Here is a 26,686-nt window from a genome sequence, read left to right as displayed (position 1 = left end):
AAAAACTGGACTCAAGGGAGCAGATAGAGTAATGTACTAACATTTTTAATACAGTCTGATCAGATCAATTCACATCACAAGGTCAACCTGGGCTTGCTCACATGTGACACAACTGAGGTACACAATGTCCCTACCTGTTGGCTGTCCCACCTTCCTGGTTCCCAACAGCACTGAAACCCCCTACTTCCCTGACCAGACTGGCATTTTTTTTAATTTTGCATAAAACTATTTCTTCCATAGACTTCAAACAATCAACTAGCCAAGTTAATTATGGTACATCTAAACAAAGTTTAATACTAACCCTAATGTGTGACTGCGGTTTACAAAGAGCTCTGTATCACCTGGGATAGCTTTCAGTAGCAATTCACTACAACTGGTCCTAAAAAATAATAACAATAATAATAATTAGAGAATTAAAACCCAACAGCATGTTGAATGGTTAAAATCACGTAAGAACTGAAATTTGGGGTGGGGGCGTCCTCAATGGCTGAGCTTGTCCTAGCAGTGAAAATGCTCGCCTCCAAGCAGGGCTCAGGAAGGTCTGGAGCCCTCCAGGCAGAGGGCTGAGCTCAGGGGGCTCTTGGAGGACACTCACCCCATGGTCCATAGGATGCTTCTGGCTTCCTTAAAAACAGTTGGGCATCCGCATTGTATAAGTGGGTGGAGACCCTAGTGTGGTTCTTTTGAAGGATATGGGAAGGGAGGATGACGAACTAAAGAAGTGGGAGGGGACCAAAATCACTGAGGTCCCAGAATATCATAGATTTGGGTATAGGATTGGGGTCACTAAGAATTCAGCACCAGGAATTCCAGCTTCTTCCCATTAGAGAAACTGGGACTGGTTTTGCCTTGGAGGCCTATGTAGTGTTTTCTGCTCCTGTCCCATACCAAGTCTCATTGATATTTCTGCAGAATATCAGATGAAAATCTATTTCTAAAGACCATTGGGAGAATGGGTGGTAGAGAAGGAGTTGGAGTGGGGTTGGGGGGCAGTTAAAAATGAATAAAAATCTCTCAGCTACAGAACCCAAACATCACTTCCCTCCGCATTCACAGCATTTCCCAGCAGTCCCCAAATGGCTGTTTCTGTGGGGACACAGCAGCTGCCTCATTTCCCTTCAGGCCCCATGGGTTGCTGGTCAACCTCAGGATCTACTAAAGATGATGCAAATGCCGACTGAACAATCTGAAACCCAAAGGACTCGAGGAGAGACATGTTCTGCTGAGGAGAGAAAGGTGAGCCAAGGGCAGGGCCCAGGTCCCCCAGGGGGCCCCCGAGAGCCCGGACATGCACCTTCTGGATGTGTTTGTTCAAGTAGGACTTAGAGCGGAAGAAGCTCCCACATTCAGGGCATGGGTACTTCTTCTCCCCATCAGACTCCATTTTATTTTTGGGGACTGCCATGTCGCAGGAGAAAGAGCCATTGGCACTCTGCTTCTCCGGCGTCTTCAGGTCGCTGGCATCTGAGAGGTCACCATAGGAGTCAGAGCTCTCAATCGGATCCTGATGTGAGCATTTCTGGCCTTCTACGAAAAAACAAAATATAGGAGAGTGATGAGGCCAGGCTCTGGAGATGCCCCTTCCTGGAGGGGTCATGAGGGGCCAGCTCACAGACCTGTGGAGGGCAGCCGTTAGCCAGCCACTGCCCTGGCAGAACCCACGGAGGGTCAGCTGGTCAGTCTGGGAGCCTGGAGTGCCTACAGGGGTGAAACGGCAGGGCCCTAGGGCTGCCAGCCTCCCTTGCTGTGGACTCTTCATGCAGCTGCACATGTACTGCTCACCGTCATCTCAGCCTGCTTCAAGGAAGGGATACAGAGAGGGCAACTCTGCTATAGCTGCCCAGAACAACTCAAAGACCCCCAACTCCTAGGCGCTCTTTTGGGTGCCTCTGGGGGTAAAATTGGTATTCTGATGATGCCGAGCCAGTGTAATAGTAGCCTCGCCTCCTGCACCAGACTAGCTGCACCCTAGCAAGACAGGCAAAACCAGAGCCATTAGGTCCTCAACCTGGGTAGACCCCATCAATGGCTCAGACAGAAGCCAATCCTTTTCCTAATGCTGCAAACATGAGCCCTGTCCTTACCGCCTTCCTTCTGCCAAAACCTTTCCAGGGCCAAGCAGCCAAAGTACAGGGATTGAAAGCAACTCTATACTACTCAGTCGGCTGGGTGTCCCCACCCTAGGCCCCAGACAAGCTGGGCCAAGAGACAACCCTGGCTGCTCTGCCTTGCCCGGCCCACACTGGAGTCCTCCACCAATCAGCAGCTTCCTGCCTGGGTCCAGAGAGCCATGCCGGGAAGGGAGGTCTGTGATGGGAGCATGGAGCATGCCATCTCTGCTGTTTCTACCATCTGCCAAGCCCCTGGCCTCGTCCCCAAGGCAACAACAATGTGACATACCACAAAACAACCTGAATCAACAAGTGAAGGTGGGCCTGGGGAGCTTTCTGCAAACCAACTCCCAAGTCAGAGGAGTCAGATAGCTCATTATTGACATGCATCTCACAACCATAGCCAGAGGCTCTCCAGAAAGGGCCACTCACAGTAACTAACCACCCCTATTGTGAGAGAAGCCAGACATTGGCTCCCACCGGCCCACTGGGTCAAAAGAGGAGAAAGCATTCAGCCGCAGCTCCACACCATCCTAAAGGGCAGCAGGCAGTGACAGGCCCATAGTGACTCATCATGCAGGGTTCTTCTTCTGCCCAGGGCCCGGGGCATCCCTGCAGGGCTCCAGACAGTGGGGGCTGGCCAGGAGGAAGGGAGGAGGGCTGGGGAAGAGGAGGCGGAGGCTGGATCTCGGCAGTGCCCTAAAGCCTCACTCACTGCCCTGGAGTGAGATACCCACTGTGACTTTTGTCCTAGAGGCCACTGCCACTCAGATCTCTGAGTCTCCTCAAGGCAGCCAGAAAACTGGCAGCCTTCCCGCCTCCCCACACCCAGCCCAGCGCCCCCACAACACAGTCTGCGCAGAGAAGCAAAGTGCAGAGCAAGGGATCGCTTGCCTTTGTTGCCATAGGTCCTGGCGCAGTGGAACGCTGCTCCCCCATTCAGGATGGGCTCCTGGTGCCTGGAGACCTGGGGAAGGGGAACACCGTGGTGGGTTTTAACATGGACCTTTAAGTAGGAGGCAGAGGAGAAACCTAAACAAGACAAAAGGAGATGAGATCCCGCGGCCAGCAAGAGATACCTCTCTCCTTCCCCCACTCCTCTCCTCTGGCCGCTCTGGCTAGCATTCCCAGGTCAGCTGCACCTAGAAGGGGCCCCCTCCTGGCTCAAAAATGGCTGCAACCACATGAGCCATGTGACTCACGATGGAGGGTGGCACTGTCCACAAATTGGCTTCTCTGCAGAGCCCACTCTGCAAGGCTGCAGTGAGGGGCCGAGGCTGGCCGCCTGATGGAATGGCCTGAGATCCTGCTCCTGCTAGGGCCAGAGGCCAACTGCCTCTAGGGTTGCTTGGTGCCTCAGTAACAGGTGGTTTAAGTGGATGTCTCCTGTAGGAACCATGACTAGAAATGTGGTTAGACAAGAATTTGGGGCTCCAGGGAAGCCACAGGATTCTAGCCAGCAGGATGCCTGCTTAATCCTTGTAAAAGGAACTGGACAACAAGCGAGATGGAGGTAAAATGAAATCCCAAAGGAACGCCTCCAAGGATCCCGTCTTCTACCTGTCAGGAGATGTTCTATTTTTCTAACTTCCCCACCTTCAGCATAACAGGATTTAGTAACTGTTTAGACCTTTTGAAGAACAAAGACAAAAATAGGAAGTTGTGTCAGAGGAGTGCAGTCATCTCTTATTCATGGTAGTGTTTTGGTTCGATTTTGGAGCATCCACCAGGTTTGCATACAGGAGAAGAAACAGGGATGATCTCTGTCTTTATTTTGGGGGAGGACAATCCGGCCTTCTTGGGACTGTTCCAGCCCACCTCCCAGATGCTTCGGTCAGTCTGAGCCACGAGATATCTCAGGCTGGGATGAACAGATCTTGGGCCAACTTCCATAGCAGCCATGTGTCCAAGGATACAGAATCAGGCAGGCTGATAAAAGGATTTTGACTTGGGTTTCACAGGAAGGAGGTATGCCATCAAACCCCACTGTAGTCAAGGATCAGAAGGTGCTTTTAGCAGGAACTGAAGCTTTTTAGTATAAGGCCCACTTAGGGTGCCAGCACCCTGACAGTGTCCCTTTAATCCACTTCAGATCGGGTTGACTCATTATCAGGTGTTTCCATTCACTTTCAAAATTACACAGTCACAGGATAACAGTGAGATCCACTGCTAAAGGGTAAAGGGTCAGAGGCTGAAGAGTACTGTGTAATGTCTGCATGAGATTTGTTTTAAGAGAGTCTGAATTGGCATGGCATTTTGAATGCTGCTGGAACTGTAATAAAGGTTCACCTTTAGCAAGTGCTGATGGCACATCAGGGCCCAGCACACTGCATGCACTATTCTACAGAATTTGCCCAACACCCTTTGTGCTACAGATTACTATTATACCCATTTTACAGATAAAGAAATAAAAGGCTTTGTGTGGTTAGGGAGGCTGAGGTGGGCAGATCACGAGGTCAGGAGATCGAGACCATCCTGGCTAACACGGTGAAACCCCGTCTCTACTAAAAATATAAAAAATTAGCTGGGTGTGGTGGCAGGCACCTGTAAGCCGAGATCACGCCACTGCGCTCCAGCCTGGGCAACAAAGCAAGACTCCGTCTCAAAAAAAAAAAAAAAAAAAAAAGAGGCTTGGTGAGGTTAAGTAACCTGGTCACACGTACAGCTACTGAGTGGCAGAGCCTGGACTCCAACCCCAGGATCATGTGCCACCAGAACTTGGCCCCTAGCTACTGGGCAGACGCTTTAACCCACTTATGCCTCATGTTCCATTATTGGGACGCTAACCTTGTAGGAATTATTTATATCCTACTGCTCAAGATCATCGCTAAAGTCTGATTTTTCACAAAAAAGTTTGTAACCTCCAGCATAAATGGGTTAATTGGTTCCTGTGTCTTAGCCCTGAGCCCTAGAAATATCCAGTGGACTTTTACAATAGGTTTCATTATTACCATTTACACTCATGTATTTTTCTACCATAATGGTATGTTAGAATGGAAGCTGCTGGAAAAACAGAGCTGGCCTGTGGGAACTTTATTTAACAAGTTCTCCTCTGACAGCAGCAGTTAGTGGTTCTGAAGGGAAATGTGGGATTGGGCCAATTTTCCTTCCTTTCCCAATACAGCTACTTCAAAGATCTGTCTAGACCAGGTGCTGGTGTCCTGCCCTGCCTGGTAGAGCAAGTTGTCCTGTGCTATGACCGCAGTGGTCTGCCTGAGGCTGATCATGGGTATAGACTGGTGTAAGAGGGTCCCATCCCTAAGAGGGAGGCTGTAGTCAGGAGTGAGGAGACAAGGCTAATGGGAAAGAGGCTGTTAGCCCTGCCCCTTGGGGTGGTACTGTAGAGTCCCCTAAAACAAAGCAGAACCAGGAGACATTGGCTCCCACCAATCAGTACAAGATATCAGAACTTTCTGATAATATGATGATACCACTTTAGAAGGTAATTTTTTCCTTTGTTTTTTTTTGAGACAGAGTCTCGCTCTCGCTCAGGCTGGAGTGCAGTGGCACCATCTTGGCTCACTGCAAGCTCTGCCTCCTGGGTTCATGCCATTCTCCTGCCTCAGCCTCCCTGGTAGCTGGGACTACAGGCGCCCGCCACCATACCCGGCTAATTTTTTTTGTATTTTTAGTAAAGACGGGGTTTCACCATGTTAGCCAGGATGGTCTCGGATCTCCTGACTTCGTGATCCGCCCGCCTCGGCCTCCCAAAGTGCTGGGATTACAGGCATGAGCCACTGTGCCCGGCCTTTCCTTAGTTTTTTAATCCCTTGGGGGGTCTCTAAAATAGCATGAAGCTCTCTCCCTGTGATGAACCAGAGTAGGTCCGCTGCAATCAAAAGGGGACAGAAAGGAGCGGGAGAGCACCAGGAATTATGTTTACTCCTTACTGGGAGAGCTATACCAAGAGAACACAGCAGATGCTCAATAAAAACTTGCTGAGTTTGGCTGGGCGCAGTGGCTCACGCCTGTAATCCCAGCACTTTGGGAGGCCGAGGCGGGCAGATCACCTGAGGTCGGGAGTTCCAGACCAGCCTGACCAACATGGAGAAACCCTGTCTCTACTAAAAATACAAAATTACCCAGTGTGGTAGTGCATGCCTCTAATCTTAGCTACTAGGGAGGCTGAGGAAGGAGAATCACTTGAACCCAGGAGGTGGAGGTTGTGGTGAGCCAAGATCGCGCCATTGCACTCCAGTATGGGCAACAAGAGCGAAACTGTCTTGCTGAGTTTCCCTGAAAAACAGTCTGAGAAACACGTGGCTGAGTCTTCTTGACTTTACCCCAGCTGCAGACTGTACTATCTATAGCAAAACCACATGGCGGGGTGGTAGGAGTGGATCCACAGCTGCCAGTTAAAGCCTAGAATTTAAACACAGAGCAACTCAGCAGCCAAGTGTTAGGATGAAACAGAAGCTGAGCTTCTGAGCAGAATATGTCTTTGAAGCCAGACATATTTAGCCGGAATTCTAAACTTACCCACCCATTCACCATTGATTAATCAAGAGCCAAAGAGGCAGCTTGATCCAGCCATCCACGCAATGGAGACGCTGAGCACACATATGACTGCCATTACAACCAGCAAGCCACCGGCCCTTTCACTCCAGAGACAATGGTGTTATTAGCAAAAGGCCATTGCTCCTCAGTTGCATTTTCTTGCCTGGTGTGCCTGCACTTGGCACTCCAGAAGCAAATCATCCTTTGGCAGGTTCCACATCCATGCAGGGGTTGGGGACTGCTTTCTCCTTGTCCAAACCCTGAAGGGGCCATTCCCAACTGCACTGTGTTGGAGTGGGCCTACATAGCTTGATGTGAGTCCAGGGGAACAGCAGGTTCCCTGCATCCATCCACTTGTGTGCTTACCTCTGACTGGGGAGAAGGCTTCCTCTACCTTTCAAGCAATGATGTTTGCATTCAAATGTCTCTGTCAAAGGCAGATTCCTGATAATCTATTCCTCTTCACCATACCAGCACATAGGCATATATACAAAGATCCTGCTACAGAAACTTTAAAGGAAGAAAATCATGGTGATCAGCCAGGGCCTTCTCCCTTTTCCACTGTTCAACTCAACTGATTTCCTCAACTCAAAAATGTGGGAACAAGCTTTTCTAGCCATAATACTCCCTCCACTGCAAATGATCTTCCTCTACAAATAGTATCATACACATCCTGGTATGTCTTTATGACAAAGCCAGAGTCATCTGTCTCATCAACTTGCATCTGACTCACGTGTGAGGCTGCAGGAGTCAGGCTGCCTTTCCTCTTTGCCATTCTTCACAGCCAGGAGTCATTTTTGTGGCAAAAACCGAAAAAGACAGATCTATAGGTAGATACTTAAGTCAACTGTTGAAGAATTGTTGGGATTGAAGGATCTGAGAGCACCTGGAAGTTCACCTGATTCAATCTTAACTGTTCTGACATTCAGCCTTTGTTTGAACACATGCAGAGATAAGAACATTCATTTATTCGTGCAACCCCTCCTGTAGGTATAGGCTTGGTAGCAGCAGGGCAAAGGAGGACACAAAGCTCTCTGCATTTTGATTCCAATGTCTCAATGTTTTTGGTGCTCAGAAAGAACTTTATCCTCTTCCTATTTTTTTTTTTTTTTTTTTTTTTTTGTCTCTTCCTATTTCTGCCCAAGGAATGAGTCCAGGAGTAGAATCCTGCTCCTTCTCTTCTGATAAAAACTGCAATTGTTTTCTCTTCCTTCTGAGTACCCAGCATGGGTTGGACCAGCACCTTCTTTAGTCTTCTTGCAGGAAAGGGACTTCCCGCTCTGGCTCTGGGACCCAGAGATGTTTGGCCTGTGATCCAGACCCAGTCTTGGCTTTTCTGAGAAAAAGTAGACTCTGGTTTACTCTTCTGGATTCTCCATTCCTGTCATGTAGCTTATGGCTGTTGCCCAAGTTCTCTTTACCAGCCCTTGGAAAATAAATCCTGATGTACAATAGTTGTTGGCTTTGCCACATCAGCTGCTTCCTAACTGGGCCAACTTTCCCACTGTCCCTGCTGCTCTCAGTTTTTCTCTCCTCCAGAGCTGGGCTTCAAGGGCTGTAGCCCTGGGTCTCCTGTCCAGTTCCTGCCCTACTCCACCATCTGGTCTGGGCTTTCTGAGTTTTATCATGAGCACCCTTCTCCACTCAGCAGTTTTCAGCCACTGGTCTCTGACCCCAGTTCTTGGTCTGGGAACTTCCATATTGAAAACTTGACAAAATGCCTGCTAACAGCATGTTACAGCAGGTTTTGAGTTATCTGGGGGAGCTGTCAGGAAGCCAGGTTAGGATGAAGCAAGACAAGAAACGATATTATTTCTAGGGCTGGGGCAGCCCCAGTCAAGATGGTCAGCCACAGCCTGATAAATCTCCCTGCATGCGCAAGCCCACCGCTTGCAACCTGGAGGAAGCTCCTGTCAGAAATGGGCTCTACTGGCCGGGCGCGGTGGCTCACGCTTGTAATCCCAGCACTTTGGGAGGCCGAGGCGGGCGGATCACGAGGTCAGGAGATCGAGACCACGGTGAAACCCCGTCTCTACTAAAAATATAAAAAAATCAGCCGGGCGTGGTGGCGGGCGCCTGTAGTCTCAGCTACTCGGAGAGGCTGAGGCAGGAGAATGGCGTGAACCCGGGAGGCGGAGCTTGCAGTGAGCCGAGATCGCGCCACTGCACTCCAGCCTGGGCGGCAGAGCGAGACTCCACCTCAAAAAAAAAAAAAAAAAAAAAAAAAAAAAAGAAATGGGCTCTACTGACATGTCAGAAAACAGAACAGACAGCTTAAGAGACCTTCACTACTACTTCCCTGCTTTCACAGCAGGTGTCCTGGTGGTACAAACCCCAGGTGTGAAGCTGCAAGGAGGGACCCAGTTCCAGGACACCAAGAACACCCAGCTACTCAGCAATCTCCTTCCACCGTGGACCTCAGGGCACATGAACACAGCACAGGCACCCAACGATTCCACCAAGGCCTGCAGGAGTGTTGTGCCTGGTCCAACCCAGAGTGTCAACAAGCATGTCTTTCCCAACATTGTTACAAAGTGCAAGGATAGAGTCTCCCAAGTGTGCAGCTCCTTTCACCTATCTTGTCTCCTGGGATCCTCTTAACAGCCCTGTGAGGTGCGAAAGGGGGCTATTCTTAACCCCATTTGAGAGATGAAGAAACTCAAGCTTAGAGAGGGAATGAGAGAACTCGAGGCCACCTAGTGAGAGGCTGGGACTAAACCCTGGGTCTTTTGACTCCTGGTTCAGTGCTCAACCCACTAAGCAGGCTTTCAGAAGCATTGGGACAAGCAAGAATGCCCCAGGAGATAAGGACATCTCAGTGCTCCCCACTGGCCAAAGCAAAGCACACCATGCAGAAGCATCCTCACGTTCACAGATAGCTGCTCCAACCTCCTTTAGCACAGACACAGTGCAAGCCTCTACTGATGCTGTGCTTGCAAAACACAAACATCTAGCACTTCCAACAGTCAACTACACCCGGCAGAACCTTGGGGACAGGCTTGACTTCACCCAACACAACACCACTGCCACAGAGTTAGACACTACTTAGGCCCACCTTGTCCTCAAGCATGCTGCCCTGCTCAGAGCACCTTCCACTTTCCTCTCTCAAGGCCACAATCTACCTGAGTTTGGGCTCTCTTCTGACCACTTGTGCTAGAAAGTGTCTGCTCCTTGTTTATCTCCAGACTCTACCTCCTTCCCTGGCTGCTGAATTTCATATGCCAGTGAATCAACCAGCAAAAGCTCTCAAACCGGACCAACCTCTTTTTCTCCCACTGTGGGACCTACGAACTCCCCCACCAACCTCAGTGGTTCAGTGGTGTCTGCAAAATGCATCCATCCTGCCATCTGAGTAGCAGGTTAGAGTTATGGGCCCAAGCTTGGGAAGAACCTCTCCTGTTTTGACCTACTGGTCTCCTGGGACTTCCCATTCTAAGCACCCCAAGCTTCTTGGGAAGGAAGAGGTAGCAAATAGCTAGCTGGGTGATGAAGGTGTTTATCATTCAGTGGGAAGTGGGGGACGGCTGTGCAAAGAGTGGAGTCTGAGGCAGGGTGATTGAGACACCCCTAGGCCTCCCATACACGGTCAGGCCCATCCTCTGGAAGTGAGGAAACAGTGGGCAGATTACCTCGGTTACAGATACTGCAGAAGTTGCTGGGCCCCTCGCTGTGCTTCTTCAGGTGGTCTGCCATGTATGCTGCCCGCAAGTACTTTCCACACACCTGGCAGGGCACCTTGTCTTCATGACAGGCCAGGTGGGAGCGCAGACGGTCTCGGGTGGCAAAAGAAGCATTGCAGGTCTGAAGGCAGAAAAGAAAATGCGATGATGTGAAACCCAGCACCCCACACCTGACTCCCCACCAAGTGCACCATGAAGCAAAGGCAATTTCTGGCCATCACATGACCGCCCTTTATAAAGACAGCTTTAGAGTTTGGCTCAGGCTCCCTACCCAGAATGCCAAGAGGCTGCTCTTATTTCCCATGGTGCCTCCTTACGGGACACTTGAGTGGGAATCACTGGTACTAACTAAATGACTACGGGAAATGTGCCCAGGACACGGCAAGCTAAGCTCTATACCCCTCTACACAATGAAGAGTTACACATTTGCTCATCCTTAGACATTGAGAATTGACTTTAGGTGCATTAGCTATAATGCACAGAATTACATTTACATGAATTTACAGATGAGTTATTGGCATATAAACCAGCCTTCCTGTTCTCTATCCCTGGGTTTCCCCTAGTTTTATACAAAGAATTATATTTATTCATTTTATTCAAAAGTGACATTAGTCTTGGCCAGGGAAATGGAAAGGAAAGGCAGGACAAAGTACAGAGATAATTCTTCGTAATATTTTCGTGAGTTTGAATTGAAAAAGCAGCCCAGGCCGGGCGTGGTGGCTCACGCCTGTAGTCCCAGCACTTTGGGTGGCCGAGGCGGGCGGATCACGAGGTCAGGAGATCGAGACCATCCTGGTTAACACGGTGAAACCCCGTCTCTACTAAAAATACAAAAAATTAGCCGGGCGCAGTGGCGGGCGCCTGTAGTCCCAGCTACTCGGGGGGCTGAGGCAGGAGAATGGCGCGAACCCGGGAGGCGGAGCTTGCAGTGAGCCGAGAGCGCGCCACTGCACTCCGGGCTGGGCGAAAGAGCGAGACCCCGTCTCAAAAAAAAAAAAAAAAAAAAAAAAAGAAAAAGCAGCCCATTAAATGATAGTGGCAATTCTGACGATGTGAGAATTAGCAGACAGAACAAGCGCCGGAGGCTTCAAAAGTTTCTGTGGGCCGGGTGCGGTGGCTCATGCTTGTAATCCCAGCACTTTGGGAGGCCGAGACGGGTGGATCACCTGAGGTCAGGAGTTCAAGACCAGCCTGGCCAACATGGTGAAACCCCGTCTCTATTAAAAATACAAAAAATTGGCCGGGCGCGGTGGCTCATGCTTGTAATCCCAGCACTTTGGGAGGCCGAGGCGGGCAGATCACGAGGTCAGATCGAGACCACGGTGAAACCCCATCTCTACTAAAAATACAAAAAAATTAGCCAGGCGTGGTGGCGGGCGCCTGTAGTCCCAGCTACTTGGAGAGGCTGAGGCAGGAGAATGGCGTGAACCCAGGAGGCGGAGCTTGCAGTGAGCCGAGATCGCGCCACTGCACTCCAGCCTGGGCGACAGAGCGAGACTCCATCTCAAAAAAAAAAAAAAAAAAAAAAATACAAAAAATTAGCCGGGCGTGGTGGCAGACTCCTGTAATCCCAGCTACTTGGGAGGCTGAGGCAGGAGAATCACTTGAACCTGGGAGGCAGAGGTTGCAGTGAGCCAAGATCGTGCCACTGCACTCCAGCCTGGGCAACAAGGCAAGACTTCCTCTCAAAAAAAAAAAAAAAAAAAAAAAAAAATCCGGGTGCGGTGGCTCACGCCCGTAATCCCAGCACTTTGGGAGGCTGAGGTGGGCAGATCACGAAGTCAGGAGATCAAGACCATCCTGGCTAACACGGTGAAACCCAGTCGCTACTAAAAACACAAAAAAATTAGCCAGGCATGGTGGCGGGCGCCTGTAGTCCCAGCTACTCGGGAGGCTGAGGCGGGAGAATGGCATAAACCCGGGAGGCAGAGCTTGCAATGAGCCAAGATCGCACCACTGCACTCCAGCCTGGGCAACAGAGCAAGACTCCATCTCAAAAAAAAAAAAAAAAAGGCATTTGTGAAACGTTAAGCTGGGGAAGTGCTGGTGACAGCAAGGATAATGATACTACCCTGTATTGATTAAGCATTCATTGTGTGCCAAGCAGGCACGGTGCTCAGCCTTTTAGAGGCACTTATCTCAGGCAACCCATCCTGACAGCAGCCCTCCAAAGCAAGCTGTGTGATCACCCTCCAAGACAGCGTGGCTTTGGAAAGCTGTGGTGTGAGCTGAGCACCAACTCACAGCCAGGCCCCCGGATCGGATGGGTCAGGAGCTGAAGGTCAGAACCAGCACCCTGGAAGGAGGACCCAGGTTGGCAGGCATTTCCTGTACCTGAGGACCTGACTTAGTACCAGTGATCAGTCTCCTCACAACATCCCTTCCTCAGCTGGAGCTTGCAAAGGCATTCCAGCCGTGGGGGTCACAGAATATTGTGAAAGCCCTGAGAAGAGCTGAATCCATTGGCTTTCAAGCTATTTTGGTTCCAGGGAGGTGTTTCATGGGTTCTAGTCAATTTTGACTCATTTCTTTTTTCTGTGTGTGTGTTTACTGTTTTAGAACTGTAAGAGAAAGCAACATTCACCTTTGCATCACAGATCAAATGGTAACCCACTGAAGACCACCCCATTACCTTGTGCTAGAACGGAACTGCCTCTGCCATCTCTCTTTAACAGAAGCACATCCTGAGAACCTGAGAGCTCAAGGTAAGTGGCTGAACACTGTCACCACATACAGACATCTAACTATCTCCTTACTGTACAGCCATAGCAAGAAACAAACACACGCAATGCTGTTAAGGTAGAATACACCACTGTTTACTACCCCAGTCCCAAATATCTGTGTACGTTAGCACAGCCTACCTAGCTCTTCTGTCGTTGTCTTTTTAAGTATACGTTATACATTTGAACTGAATTTGTAGCAATGACATACTGCTTTTATCTGTTTTATATATTCAGTGTATTCATATCATAAATGAGGAAACCTTTAGAAGGTGAACGTGCTTAGAACACAAGACTCAGCTACTAAAGAAAGTCTAGCACACCCACCCCCACCACACCCAGGCCAGTACTTTACCAATCCTCCTGGCCACCCTGGGGGATTCTGATCTCTCCCAGTTTACAGCTGGGCCAGTGGAGGCCCTGAGAGGATATGAGACAGCTGGACTAAGAACCAGTCCCAGAGCCTGTGCTCTTACCATCTCCAGATTCAGGAGAGGGAGCTTCTGCTGAGTGAAAGGTGCTCATACTTTATAACACAGTGTACAGTACTTGGCAGCCAGGACTCCCAAAAGGGAAAGGTGAACAGATTTGTGCAAGGAAATTCCAGCATGTAGGTAAGTCAGAAAGCACCATGGATGCTTGCTCTCATGGCCACAGGTGGGCACCACCTCAGCCAGGGACCTCATGACCCAGTGACAGGCCACAGTAGCAGAAAAAAACTCCGAACCTCTACACAGCCCAGCAGTCTCTAAACCAGGGCAGGGGCTGCATAAACACCCCCAGGAAAGAGAGGTGCACCTGTTGGTTTATTTGGGGACAAGAGCTAGCTTTGCCAGGCAGCGACCCAAAGACCACCCCTCCAATGGTGAGAGAGGGTGTGTTCTACGCCTCAGAACTCAAAGGAACCAACATGGATCAGGTGTAAGAAAACAGGGCTGAGGCCGGGCGCAGTGGCTTACACCTGTAATCCCAACACTTTGGGAGGCCGAGGCGGGTGGATCACAATGTCAGAAGTTTGAGACCAGCCTGGCCAATATGGTGAAACCCCGTCTCTACTAAAAATACAAAAAAATTAGCCAGGCATGGCGGTGGGCACCTGTAGTCCCAGCTACTCAGGGGCTGAAAGCACATTCAGGATTTTGTCTTCCACAGTCTCTGGGAGAGGGAGCCACAAGAGGGATAGGAAAGAGATGCCTTGTTTCTCTTGCCAACCTTCTTTTGGGATCTGTCCTCTAAAGGCTTTGCTTGTCAGGCTTTGCTACCTAAAGATGATGGACAGCCAAACTTCAATTATCCACTAGTGGCTTATCCATTTGGGGATTAGCTAAGCAAAATTAAAATCCCAGACTGGGCTGGCTTCCCCCACCCTGTCCTCCATTGATTATCTCTCAAGGAATGAAAGCTAACTTTCGCCTGAGCAAACAGAATTAGGAATGTAAATCTGCTGCTGGGGGAAAAAACACAAACATGACAAACACTTTCCCTGTGTTCAAAGCCAAGCTGAAGTGATTCTTGGCTTCTCTGTGCCGGGATTGACCCTCTGTTGCTGCAGTCCCTAGGTTTTCTGGGGAGCCTGTGAAAGTCCAAAGTCTAGGCACAGCAGAAGTTCAGACAACACAGAACATGAAAGAGCCTGGTCACACAACCCAGGAGAGAAGGGGCGGAGGGAGACAGATCTCAAAGGGAACATCCAGAACTTCCATGCTGGGGTGTCAGGAGAAGAGCATTCTTTGTCCTAGAGACAGGGAGAAGACAGAGGGACACTGATGGGAAGAGAGTGAGCCAGAGGCAGAATGCTTTGACTGCCTGTGGCACTCGGAAGAGCTGCCAGGCCCACAGCCCTGTGCTTAGACAGCCTGCTGTAGTTAAGGGCCATGCCTGCCAGGTCCTGGCCCAGGCACCCTGAGTGTGAGTCATCACCACTCAACACTGAACCCCAGTCCTGCTCCCTTCCCAGACTTCCTAAAGCTTTTCTTCCTAAGGATTGAGCAGCTTGGGAATGGGGCCCAAGTGGTACCAAGGGCACTAGTGCACACCCCCACCCTTAGTAGCCCTTGAACTCAGGCAGCCTCAGGGGTAGTCTCGAGCAGCTTTCTCCCACAGCCCTGGAAAACTCTAAGGGCAATGCATGAAGGTTCAGCTCTCTGGGCTCTTTGGCCCCCTTCTTCTCGAGCATATGCCCATCTCAAGGCATTCCTTCTCTAACCAGCCCCCAAGAAGTGGAGCCTGTGGAAGCTAGGGAGGTCTGAGCTGCTCCAGCCTCTCAGCTTCAGGTTGAACTCCATGTGGGGGAAATGTCCCAGCCCACTAAGCTCATAAATCCAGCAGTACCTGGGGCATCTAGGCCAGTTAAGGACACTCAGGCCAAGCTCCAAAGAGACATGCCACTGTCAAGCCTGAGGCTTCCTGCCCCTACATTCAGATGGCCTTTCTACTTAAGCTATGGCACTAGTCTCTGTAACTGGCCTCTTTCATTCTCTCTGGCATCAGGAGGGGATGAGCAATACGGACTGTGCCTAGCCAGTGGGGAACCCAAGGAATGAACTCTCAGAGAGCCATCTCTTCACCTCTTATGTTTTCAGCATCCCTACACCATGCCAACAGATGCCCCTGCTGTTTAACCAAGCCCAGGCACACCTGGCTGGCCAGCCCAGAGCACGAGAGCCAGCATGTCTTCACCTGCTGGGTCCCTGTTAGGGGAATTGTGGCTATAGGGCTGGAGGAGGGGCCAGCAGGTCTGTGAGAGTATATGTTGGGAGGGGCAGGGCAGGAGCGCATTTGTACACCAAGGGACAGTGATGTCAGTGTTATGACACAGACCAAGGACAAAACACACAAAGCCTCAAATGTTAGAATGAAAAATTTTATCATCACTCCTGTTCACCCCGCAGAGTCTGCGGGGTGCTAAAGGGCACACCAATGGGATCCAAGGGAGGGGGTCTACATCTGCTTTTTCACCCCCCAAAGCCATATATTGGGGTGGCCCAATATAAAGCTACTCATTAGTTTGGTTCCTGAGCAGACCTGCTAATAAATCTCAAAAACACAAAAGTCTACTTCACTAGCCAGAAATGAAAGCAGGATCTAGATCTGAGTGGGAAGGGCAGAGGGCAGCATGGGTTCACTCTAGTTGGAATTGTGCCAGTCTTCTCTGGAGGCCGACTCACTCCCGGAGTGGGGAAAAGGGTGACCAGGCCCCAGTCTAGAAACCCCAGGCCTATGGGAAGTGATGCCAGGGGAAGGGAAGCAGATAAGCTGGTGGCTAGTTCCCAGGAAGGCACCAACCTCCAAAATCACCTAGGCAAGGACAGATGCCCAGGGGTGCCACCTGTGAAAGGGGGGAAAAGGCAAGAGAGCCCAGAGAGAAACTCGGATGCTATAGGGGGTTCCAGAAAGGTGCTCCTTGCTACCCCCATTTGGGGGCTCTGAGATGGGAAAGACTCCAAGTCACCCAGGGAGGAGCTGGGCATGCTGGGCAGGAACCACCCTGCTAGCCTCTCCCAAAAGCAGGGGTCTCAGGCCAAATGCCACTCCTGTTCCCTTCCACTGTCAACCCTCTCCAGGAAGGCCCAGGCTAGCCAACAGGCCACTGGGTAAAGGCCCTGCTGCCCTCTGGGGTGGTCCAGCCCTGCCTCAGATATCCCGGTGGGGCTGGGCAGAAGAGAGCGTTGCTGGAGTGTGCTGGGCCCAGGTTTTCAAGGGCTGGGAATGATTTTTTTAGAGAAAGGGAAAAGGCGGTGTCAGGAACCGAATGGGACGACCTCCACAAAGCAGGCTGGGCAAAGTCCCATGATGGCAGGTCGCTAGGAAGAGGTTCCAGGGGCGGCAGGCCGCTGCTGCTCCCAACCCACACCTGGAAAAAGGGCAGAGAGTGCAGGTTACCCCCCCAGGCCACTGGGCTTGCCCCCACTGCCCTCTGGGCTCCTCCTCCTCTGCCCGGGCTACTCGGCACACTACCTGAGTCAGAATGTGCTCTGTGATGAGAGAATCAGAGACAGAGAGCGAGAAGGCAGCAAGGCAAGGACAGATCCCAGCAGGCCCACCCTGGGTCATCCTCCAGGGAGACTGCCTAGCCCAGCACCTGTGAACACCGTCCACACCTAACCCCCAGGGGCTCTGCCCTACTTACGGCACATTCATCCCTCCCTGCTGGTCTCCCTGAACCCCCTCCCCTTGCCACCAACATGATAAGGAGAAGCAGGTTATCCTATCAGAGACTGCAGTGCATACCCCACAATCATGGCTCGCCCTCACTTGGTGGGAACTTGGCATGGGAGAGGGGAGATAACCGAGAAGACAGAGGTGTGTTCGCTATCCACACAGGAAGGCTCAGTGGCCAGGAGAGGAAACTCAATCTTCTGGGTACCAGCAGGGCCCCCAGATATTGTTCAAGCAGGTAAACCAAGGGTGAGAATCTATCTGGTCCAGCCTTCCCTACCTGCTACTTTGCAAAGAGCTCAAAGAAAAGGAGCCCACTTTACTCTCCAGTCCTCCAGAAACCCTGGCTCAGGATGGGTTAAACAGGTGCCAGTGTGGGAGAGGGGACCACCCACTCCCTACCTCCTACCTCCCCCACTGCCTTGTGCCCTAAGCTGAGGAGACCCGGGAGGAGCTCTAACTGAGGTCAGAAAAGGGGAAGAGTGGTTGGCTGGACCACCAGGAGCCCTTTTAAAAAAACCTGCAGTCCCTACAAACTGCTGGAAACCAACAGCCAGGCCCAGCGCAGTGCCGGGTCTCCCAACACAACATCTGTGCGATACGGCCCACCATCCAAGGAGCCGGCAAACACCAGGAGAGGAAAGCCAAGCAACAGAGTGAAGGCAAAGACAGGGTGGGAACCAGGACCAAGCAACCAGGAAGGAGGAACGTCAGCTGTGGGGGAAGGGGGCCTGGGGGAAGAACAAAGGAGGAGAGCAGAGGGAGGGTGGAGGAACAGAAGGGAGGTGTGCAAAGCGGTGGGCAGTCAGCCGGGCCCCGGGCACACGCAGCAGCTGGCTCATGGCTGCGACCGTGAGAACAGCAACATCTCCTTCAGCCCATCTCTGCCCTGGCCCAGCCCCTACCTGACACTTGTGAGGCCGCTCAGAAGTGTGCACCTGCTTGATATGTCCGTTCAAGTGATCAGGCCTGGAAAAGAGAGAACCAAGAGGGACTTTAGAAACTTGGCCAGACCCCACCACACAGGCACACATACATACGTGTGTACACACACACACACACACACACTCACTGCTGGAGGGGACTCCCTCTCCTCCACCCCAGCATGACAAAGACAAAGTCACCACCCAGTTCTGGCTCCACAGGCCCAGGCCTCTCTGCCCTGGTTTTCTCTGGAGGAGGAAGAGAAGTGGGCATTTGTCTCTGATCTTGCCTCCCCACCTCCTCAGTTCCCCCCACCAGAAACTCAATGTTTTCTAGGACCAGAGGCGGTGGCAGTAGAATGAAACAGAGCTGCCTCACTGCAGCCTTTCCAGGAGGGGGTATGTGTGATTCATTGTCCAGACTAAAGCCCCTTAGAAACTCAGCAATCCCCTCCCCCAGCCTCTCCCGCCACGGGCAGCCAATGAATGCCACCCGGATGGAATTCAGTCCCCAGAGGCCAGCAGTGGAGCCTTAAGTCCCCAGCTGGGTGGTAAGCCAGATGCCCGCCTGAGCAGGTGGACAGGGGCTGCCTGACCGGTAAGACTGGTTCCCGGTTGGGGCCCTGTGAGGGAGTTCTCCATCCCTGCGTTCACACGCACAAGGTCCTCCAATCCAGGTTAAAACCGGCCTTTTAGGGGAAAAACAAAACCACCCTTTGCTCCCAGACAAGTCCTCAGTTCCCCAACAGGCTAACTAGAAAGTGAACCTACATAGAGATCCTGCCCCCATTCCTTTCTGTCCTGAGAACATAAAGGGGCTCTGTGGGTCCCATTAGGCTCTAGAGCTACCAGGTCAGAGCAGATCAAAGCTTTTGGTGTTAAGCAGCAGCTCTGGGTGACCAGCTCTGTGTCCCATGATCCCAGGGTGGTGTGAGAGGCACAGCTGGAGTCTACTGATCAGGATGGCCAGTGTTCTGTGTTGGGGAATCTGGTGCCTCAGGAGTGTAGGGAGTCCCAGATGCACTTGTTCCAGTCCCTCCCTCGGCAGCCATTCAAGCGGGGAAGTCGCTGGAGGAGCCCAGTCTCCCGCCCCCAGAGGGGGCCCCACGCCTGGTGCCGGAAACACAAAGGGAGCCCTGGGAGAAGAATGGTGAGGTCCGGTGGCTCTGGCCTGAGGAATCCGGCCCCAGGAGAGACAGTAGGGCACACTTAGCGTCAAAAAACTTCCCTGAGGGAATGGAAAGCAGGTATCAGGCATACCATCTCACAATAAGGGCCCTTAAAACACTCTACCCAAACCTGGCATGGCTCTATAAGGTCAAGTGACCCCCACAAATCCCGCACCCCCAGATCTTGGCAGGAGCCTTTTCAGGACTAAGATACGTGTAGCAGGGGAGGAAGAGGGGGCCTTTCCTCACCTGGAGAAGCCTTTCCCACAGCTCTGGCAGATGTAAGGCTTGCCCACGGACCCATCATGGGACCGCACATGGTAGGACATGCGGTCTTTTCTCTTGAACCGCAGCCCACACACAGGGCAGGAGTAGGGCTTCTCCCCAGAGTGGGACAGCTTGTGCCGGTTGAGATGATACACATCACGGAAGATCTTGCCGCAGATCTCACAAGCCACCTGCTTCCTGGTCCGGCTCCTCTTTCGGGGGCCGTCCGGGTCTTCAGAGATGGGTAGCCCATTCTCACCCAGCCTCGGAGGAGGAAGGTCGATGTAGCCCAGCTGGAGGCTGGTGACACCGTGCTGGGCCTCGTGCTGCCGGAGCCGGTTGGCATCAGTGAACACCTTACCACACAGACCGCATGGAAGGATGCCTGCCTCCCTCAGGCCCCCTGGGGACCCAAACATTGAGTCCAGCAGGTTGGCCTTCCTTGGGCGGCCCCGGCCTCGCTTGCCAGTCAGGGGAGGGGCACTGGATGCCACATTGGGGAATGGGGAAGTCAGCAGTTGGGGGGATAGGGGTCCAGCCACCATGGGCAAGCGGTCCACCCCAGGTAACACAGGCAATGAGGCTTGGCCTGCAATGGCTGCACCAGCCGCCCGAGCTGCCTCCTCTTCTGGCTGCATACTGCCCGCGATGCCATTGCTGTTGGCTGCCAAGGCTGCCCCGTTGGTCATGTCCAAAGGGAAGCCCAAGTCCGAGGTCCCAGGGGGGCGAAAGAGCATTATATCAGCGCGGGCAGGGGGTACCAGGATCTGTACGTTGGACTGTTTGATGACTTCCTGGCAGATCTCGATAACCGACCTCATCAGCAGGAACTTGGCGGCCGTCATGAGTTCGGGAAAGCTCTCTAAGCGCACTACGATGCGGGAAGTGTAGGCGAAGTCCAGAATGTCCCCAAATACCTTGGAGCTGATAGTGTGCATCTCCAGCTCCCGGCTGCCCCCGGCCCCGCCGCCTGGTGCTGCCGTCGCGCCCCCTACATCAGCCGGACCCCCGTCCGCAGCTCCGCCGTCGCCCAACTGGGCGCTAAACACCGACTCAAAGTACTCGCTGCAGGCGGCCAGCACGGCGCGGTGCGCTGGGAAGCTCTCGTCGCCTACCCGCAGAAGCACGTCGCAGAAGCGCCCGCCGTTTTTGCGCTGCTGGTTCAGGTTGTGCAGCATCTCCGTGCTGTGTCTGCTCACCTGGTATGTGTAGCAGCCAGACGGGCCGCAGGAAGCGTCGTTCACCCGCTCCATGGCCGCCGCCCCCTCCCACTAGCCCGGCCGCTGCACCTGCCCGCCCCCTCCCTTCCTCTAAGCAGCGAGAACCGGGGCGCAGCAGACGTGTCCACACTCCCCACACGTGCCGGCCCGGGGCTCTGTAGTCTCGCAGGTGCGCCGAGCGTACACGCCCCCAGCCCGGATCAAACTGTCTAGACTGCGGGGTGCACCACCCCCCACATAGCCAACCCCCGCCCTCGCTGGACTGCGCGCCTGCCTCTCCTCTCCGCCCGCCCGCCTCCCCTTCCCGGTCTACCTTCCCGGGGGGTGCGCGAGCGAAGAGGTGCGCCCCTCCGGCAAACGCGCCTGCCACCTCCCCTCCCGCCCGCCAGGCGGCGCCGGCGCGCAGCCAAGAGGAGCACGCGCACGCGGGGCAGAGAAGGAGGGGTCCGCCGCGCAGGCGCGCGCGCGCGCCGCGGCTTTTCCCGGGCCCGCTGGGGGCGCGCGCTGCGTCCCCTGCAAAGCGCGAGCCGGGGCGGGGGCGCCGGAGCGGAGGAAACAAAAGGCGAAGGCGGCGGCGGCGGGGCGCGCACGGGGGCGGTGGCGCGGGCCGGGTCCTGGAGCCTGGAGGGCGGTGGCGGCGGCGGCGGCGGCGGCTGGAGCGGGCGGGCAGCGGCGGCGGCAGAGTAGGCCCTTCCCCAGGCCGGGAGAAGGCGGCGGCGGAGCGGCGGCTCTGCGGCCCCGGGCTCCGTGTGTTCGGAGCGGAGGAAAGATGGCAGCGGCTGCACTTCCTCTTGCACTTTCACCCCTGGGGGGAGGAGAAGGAGGGGGCGATACCAACAACACCCCCCCCCTCGCTTGCAGAAAAAAAAGAAACGGCGAGCTCAGAGTGGGGGCCCCCGGCGCCCCCGGCCTTGCACGTGCGCGCCCGGATGCCTAGCCCAGGCCGCCCGGCGCTGCAAACTTTCCACTTTCTTTGTGCCGAGCGCCCCCCCCCTCACCAAGCCGAGGATGCACGTCCCCCCTTCCCTATTTATACACCCCCCCCCACAGCTCCGCTCCCCCCGCTTCCTGCCCCCCCTCCCCATTCCCCAGATCCGCCAATGCTAGAGCAGCCTGAGCCCCCGTCCGGCCCCCGCCTCCCCACCCCGCCCGCGGGGCCGGGGGCTGCAGTCTCAGCCCCCCCGGACCAATGCAAACGAAGCGCCGAGCCAGCAAACCAGCTCCCACTGCCCCTCCCTTGCCCGCTGAGAGTGGCGGCTAGCAGGGGTGGGGGGGGCAGGAACTGAGGGGTGCGGATCCGGGCCCCCCAGCCTGCGAAGCGCACTCGCAGGTCGAGCGGGCGTCGTCCACCCTTCGGAGCCCCGCTTTCATGCGTGAGATCCCCAGAAGTCGCCTGCAACCGCCTCCCTGCTTCAAACACCAGAGAGGGCCCGGGGTCTTGGCCGGAGACAGGCCGAACCTCCGGAGCTGTTTCTGCACCCGGTACATTGACCGATCTGATGGGCTGCGCGCCCGGAAGAGCTGGAGAGATGAAGCCAGCGTCCAGTTTCTCCCCCAAACCACAGCACGCCGAGCTTTGTCCCCGGGGAGCGTGAAGTCACCAGCTCCGGGAGGCGACAATATGAGGGCGATGGACAGGGCAGGGACCCCCGGAAGCCCTAGCAATCCTCAGGGAAGTGGGGGTGCCGGAGGAGTCGGGGACACCCTCGGGCCTCTCCAAGCCCGGAGCATCCCCAGCGCCCGCAGCCCTGTGAGACGCCGGGTGCTCTGGTCATGGGCCCTGCCGCCAGGCCTCGGCGCTTTGTCCCCGGCCCGCCCAGGGATGCTGCCACGCTAGAGTTGTACACCAAGGTTTGTCTTCCCAGGAAGCGCTGGCGGCCGCCTTTGGGCCGCCTGGCGCAGAGCCCCAGGCTGCAGGCGCCGCGTGTGCGCGCGGGAAGTTCCCACAGTTGGAAAGAGGGAGCGAAGTATGTGTTCCAAACTTTCCACGGTTCCAAACTGAGCGCTTCCATTAAGAGAAGCGGTGTGCGGGGGAAAAGCATTCTGGGTATTAGCATGCAAATGAACGGGCCCGGCTTCCAACTCCGCTCGGGATTCCCACCGCTGCGCGCAGAGCTCGTGCCCAGCCACGCGCGCCCTGAGGCTTCCGGGCGTTGCCCTGGCGGATGATCCGAGTTCAAAACCGACACCTCTGCCTTCTGGTTTCGTGTCCTGGTGCTTAGTCACTTGGCCTCCCTGAGATTCAGTTAAACTGACTGTTTCTTAACCTGTACACGGGGACAGCAGCACGTGTCCTGCACACCTCCGCTCTAGGGCACAGTACATGCCAAACTCCTGTTGGAGAGAATGAATGAGACTTAGAGGCTTGAAGAAAGTTCCCTGGACACGAAGCCAGGAGATCTGTGTTCTAAGCGTAGACTCACTGTCACCTTGGGCTAGTGCCTCCTCTGAGCCACAGCTTTCTTGGGCGGATTTTGGGAACTGGCACGTTTTATTTTTGAGAGAGCTGCTGGGAACATCCGCAAAGAAAGAGAAAGGGGCCGGGCGCGGTGGCTCACGCCTGTTATCCCAGCACTTTGGGAGGCTGAGGCGGGCGGCTCACCTGAGGTCGGGAGTTCGAGACCAGTCTGACTAACACGGAGAAACTCCATCTCTACTAAAAATACAAAATTAGGCCGGGTGCAGTGGCTCATGCCTGTAATCCCAGCACTTTGGGAGGCCGAGGGGGGTGGATCACCTGAGGTCGGGAGTTCGAGACCTACATGGAGAAACCCCGTCTCTACTAAAAATACAAAATTAGCTGGGCGTGGTGGCACATGCCTGTAATCCCAGCTACTAGGGAGGCTGAGGCAGGAGAATCGCTTGAACCTGGGAGGCAGAGGTTGCGGTGAGCCGAGATCGCGCCATTGCACTACAGCCTCTGGGCAACAAGAGCGAAACTCCGTCTCAAAAAATGTATATATATACAAAATACAAAATTAGCCAGGCGTGGTGGCACATGCCTATAATCCGAGCTACTCGGGAGGCTGAGGCAGGAGAATCGCTTGAACCCGGGAGGCGGAGTTGCGGTGAGCCGAGATGGTGCCATTGCACTCCAGCCTGGGCAACAAGAGCGAAACTGTCTCAAAAAAAATAAAACGAAAAGAAAAAGAGGTTTGCTCTGAGTGTCCAGTGTATACACACATCGTTTCTCCATAGTAGGTACAGATATTCCCATTCTACCGTTGGAACTGGGGAAGGTGAGTGACCTGCCTAAAGCCCCACAGATAGTGATGGAGCCAGGATTCAAACTGGTTAACTGCCCCTTCCTCACCAGTGGCTTCTGAAGTCTGTCACCCGTCCATGGCTCCACTTGAACCAGAAACTGACTGTCTGCTATGCTTAGAAAACAGGGTGCCATGACTGGCCCCATTCCAGCGGATTCACCTGGTGAAGGTGGGTTCAGAAGGTGGTGCCCTGAGGAAAACAGGGAACGTGCATCAGCCCTGTTTTGCAGATAGGAAGCCTGAGGTTCAAGGAGCCAGGGTGGCCCAGGATCCCATCTTGGGGAAGTGGCCAGAGACAGTCCAGATGCCGTTCTGATCCCACCTGGGAGCTTTTTTCCAGATGTCGCCTTGGCAGTGTGATTGTGGGGGTGGGAGTAACGTCTCCACTTCATCCATTACTCTGAGTCTTGCCCATCTCTCAGGCTCCTAGGAATCCATTATGTAACTTCAGCATGCTTGCAGAACATGTCTTTTTTTTTTTTAGGTAACATTCAATTGACATAAAATTAACACTTTTAAAGTGTATAATTCACTAGCACCTAGTACATTCACAATGTTGTGCAACCAGCACCTCTGTCCAGTTGCAAAACATTTTTATCACCCCAAAAGAAAACTCCTTACACGTTAAGAAGTCACTTTCCATTCCCTTCTCCCTTCATCCCCTGGCAACCACCAATCTGCATTCTGTCACTATGGATTTACCTATTCTGGATATTTTATTTATTTATTTTTTGAGATGAAGTCTCTGTCACCCAGGCTGGAGTGCAGTGGCGCGAGCTTGGCTCACTGCAATCTTTACCTCCTGGGTTCAAGCGATTGTCTTGCCTCAGTCTTCCAAGTAGCTGGGATTACAGCTGCATGCCACCATGCCCGGCTAATTGTTGTATTTTTAGTAGAGATGGGGTTTCGCCATGTTGGCCAGACTGGTCTCGAACTCCTGACCTCAGGTGATTTGCCCACCTCAGCCTCCCAAGGTGCTGGGATTACAGACGTAAGCCACCATGCCCAGCCTGGATATTTTATTTAGATGGAATTATACAATACTGTATGTGACCTTTTGAGTCTGGCTTGTTTCACTTAATGTAATGTTTTCAAGGTTCATTCATGTTGTAGCATGTATAAATACTTCATTCCTTTTTATGACTGGCTGAATGATACACCATTGTATGGATATACTACCTTTATCCATTCATCCATTGATAGCCTTTTGGTTATTATGGATAGTGCAACTATGAACATTTGTGCACAAGTATGTATTTGAGTGCCTATCTTCAGTTCTCTTGGGTGTATATCTAGGAGTGGAATTGCTGGGTCATATGATGGTTCTATGTATAACTTACTGAGGAACCACCAAACTCTTCCACAGTGACTGCACCATTTTACATTCCTACCACACGTCTTTTTATAAATAATTTTAGTGCTGGTCAAACCTCTCATTTTATGAATGAGCATGCTGAGGCCCAGAGAGGTTAAGTAACTTGCCCAAGGTCGCACCCTTACTCAGGATCCAGACTAAAACCAAACTTTCCTGAGTTCCTAGACTTTCAAACACTAAGAGCCTCCCGTGTCACCTTTAAAGACCTCGACTACTTGCCCGAGTTTTCACTGATTGACTTAGAAACCTGCCTGGTGAACAACTGAGTTAGCCGTATTTATGAAGCTTTTTTCTCTCAACGTCTATTGAAAGAACCACCGCCATGTTCCGGATTTCTAGGCCACACCTTGAAAACATGCAGAGCTCACAATCCCTGCATCTGCCTCCTCCTGCTGGCCTGTCGGGCCCTCTTCTGTTGCCATGGAAACCGTGCACCTCAGTTTTGGCAGCAGACCAGCTGGACAGCGAACTGAGAACATCCTTGTCTCCTAGGCTAAGCAGAGCTGTCAAGGTCATGTATTCATTCACTAGATTTGTATTTATTGATCACCTACTAAGCACCAGGCTTTTGTTTTATAAGATGCTAGGGATACAGCAGTGAACAAGCCAGACCACAGATCCTGCCCTCAAGGAACCCGTAGTCTAGAGGAGACAGACAAAAACCAAGGAACGAAAAAGGCTTCACCTGGCTCCTCTCCCTAGTTCACATTCTCCCAACCTTCCAGGCTGTGCTAAAATCCACTTCCCCTGGACCATCCCCTGAAGAGCCCAAATGCAGGTGATAGCTCCTCTCAGGATTTAAATTACATTTTTTGTTGTTATTGTTTTTCCCAATTGTAAAAGTGCTGTGTGCATTGTGGAAAATGTAGGAGATACACAAAAGCACAAAGAAGAAAAATAAAGATCTGTAATTTCACCACCAAGAGTCAAGCGCTGCCAACATTTCCTTCTGGTCTTTTTCTACATATGCGTATTTCTCTTTAAAAAAAAAAAAAAATTATCGGCCAGGCACGGTGGGTCACGCCTGTAATCCCAGCACTTTGGGAGGCCGAGGCAGGCGGATCACGAGGTCAGGACATCGAGACCATCCTGACACAGTGAAACCCTGTCTCTACTAAAAATAAAAAATAAAAAAAAAAATTAGCCGGGCGTGGTGGCGGGCGTCTGTAGTCCTGGTTACTCAGGAGGATGAGGCAGGAGAATGGCGTGAACCTGGGAGGCAGAGCTTGCAGTGAGCCGAGATCGCGCCACTGCACTCCAGCCTGGTCGACAGAGTGAGATTCCATCTCAAAAAAAAAAA

The 26,686-nt window shown here is 52.9% G+C and overlaps 2 protein-coding genes and 2 long non-coding RNA genes across 7 annotated transcripts in view; 3 read left to right on the top strand and 1 right to left on the bottom strand.

The window, feature by feature from the left end:
* The window catches only part of LOC129468615 (uncharacterized), a 53,915-nt gene extending 40,427 nt beyond the window's left edge, over positions 1 to 13,488 (top strand). Inside the window, exon 5 of the long non-coding RNA XR_010117163.1 lies at positions 12,848 to 13,488. This is a non-coding gene — a long non-coding RNA (uncharacterized lncRNA). The remainder of the gene's footprint in view (positions 1 to 12,847) is intronic.
* On the bottom strand, positions 30 to 21,242 carry PATZ1 (POZ/BTB and AT hook containing zinc finger 1). 4 transcript variants are annotated; one of them, XM_055254412.2, is made up of 5 exons: positions 19,508 to 21,242; positions 18,072 to 18,135; positions 10,238 to 10,409; positions 3,006 to 3,143; positions 30 to 1,527 (listed from the first exon to the last, which is right to left on the bottom strand). In XM_055254412.2, the coding sequence occupies exons 1-5, from the start codon at positions 20,776 to 20,778 to the stop codon at positions 1,109 to 1,111; spliced, it is 2,064 nt and encodes a 687-aa protein (XP_055110387.1). In that variant the 5' UTR covers positions 20,779 to 21,242; the 3' UTR covers positions 30 to 1,108. The 4 variants fall into 4 exon arrangements, with proteins under 4 accessions (XP_055110387.1, XP_055110389.1, XP_055110388.1 ...); XM_055254414.2 differs by having other exon boundaries at positions 3,006 to 3,078; XM_055254413.2 differs by lacking the exon at positions 3,006 to 3,143.
* LOC134733570 (uncharacterized) lies at positions 1,057 to 4,457 on the top strand. Its single transcript, XR_010117166.1, has 2 exons — positions 1,057 to 1,236; positions 2,113 to 4,457. It is a non-coding gene; the product is annotated as an uncharacterized lncRNA (long non-coding RNA).
* LOC134733428 (uncharacterized) lies at positions 20,777 to 26,311 on the top strand. The gene is made up of 3 exons (XM_063622374.1): positions 20,777 to 20,799; positions 20,841 to 20,925; positions 21,135 to 26,311. Exons 1-3 carry the CDS (start codon positions 20,777 to 20,779, stop codon positions 22,029 to 22,031), a joined length of 1,005 nt encoding a protein of 334 aa, XP_063478444.1. The 3' UTR covers positions 22,032 to 26,311.
* Positions 26,312 to 26,686: the final 375 nt, after the last annotated feature.

Source organism: Symphalangus syndactylus, chromosome 18 (genome assembly GCF_028878055.3).
Source record: "Symphalangus syndactylus isolate Jambi chromosome 18, NHGRI_mSymSyn1-v2.1_pri, whole genome shotgun sequence".
Lineage (NCBI taxonomy): Eukaryota > Metazoa > Chordata > Mammalia > Primates > Hylobatidae > Symphalangus > Symphalangus syndactylus.
This window is presented reverse-complemented; position numbering and strand designations above follow the sequence as displayed.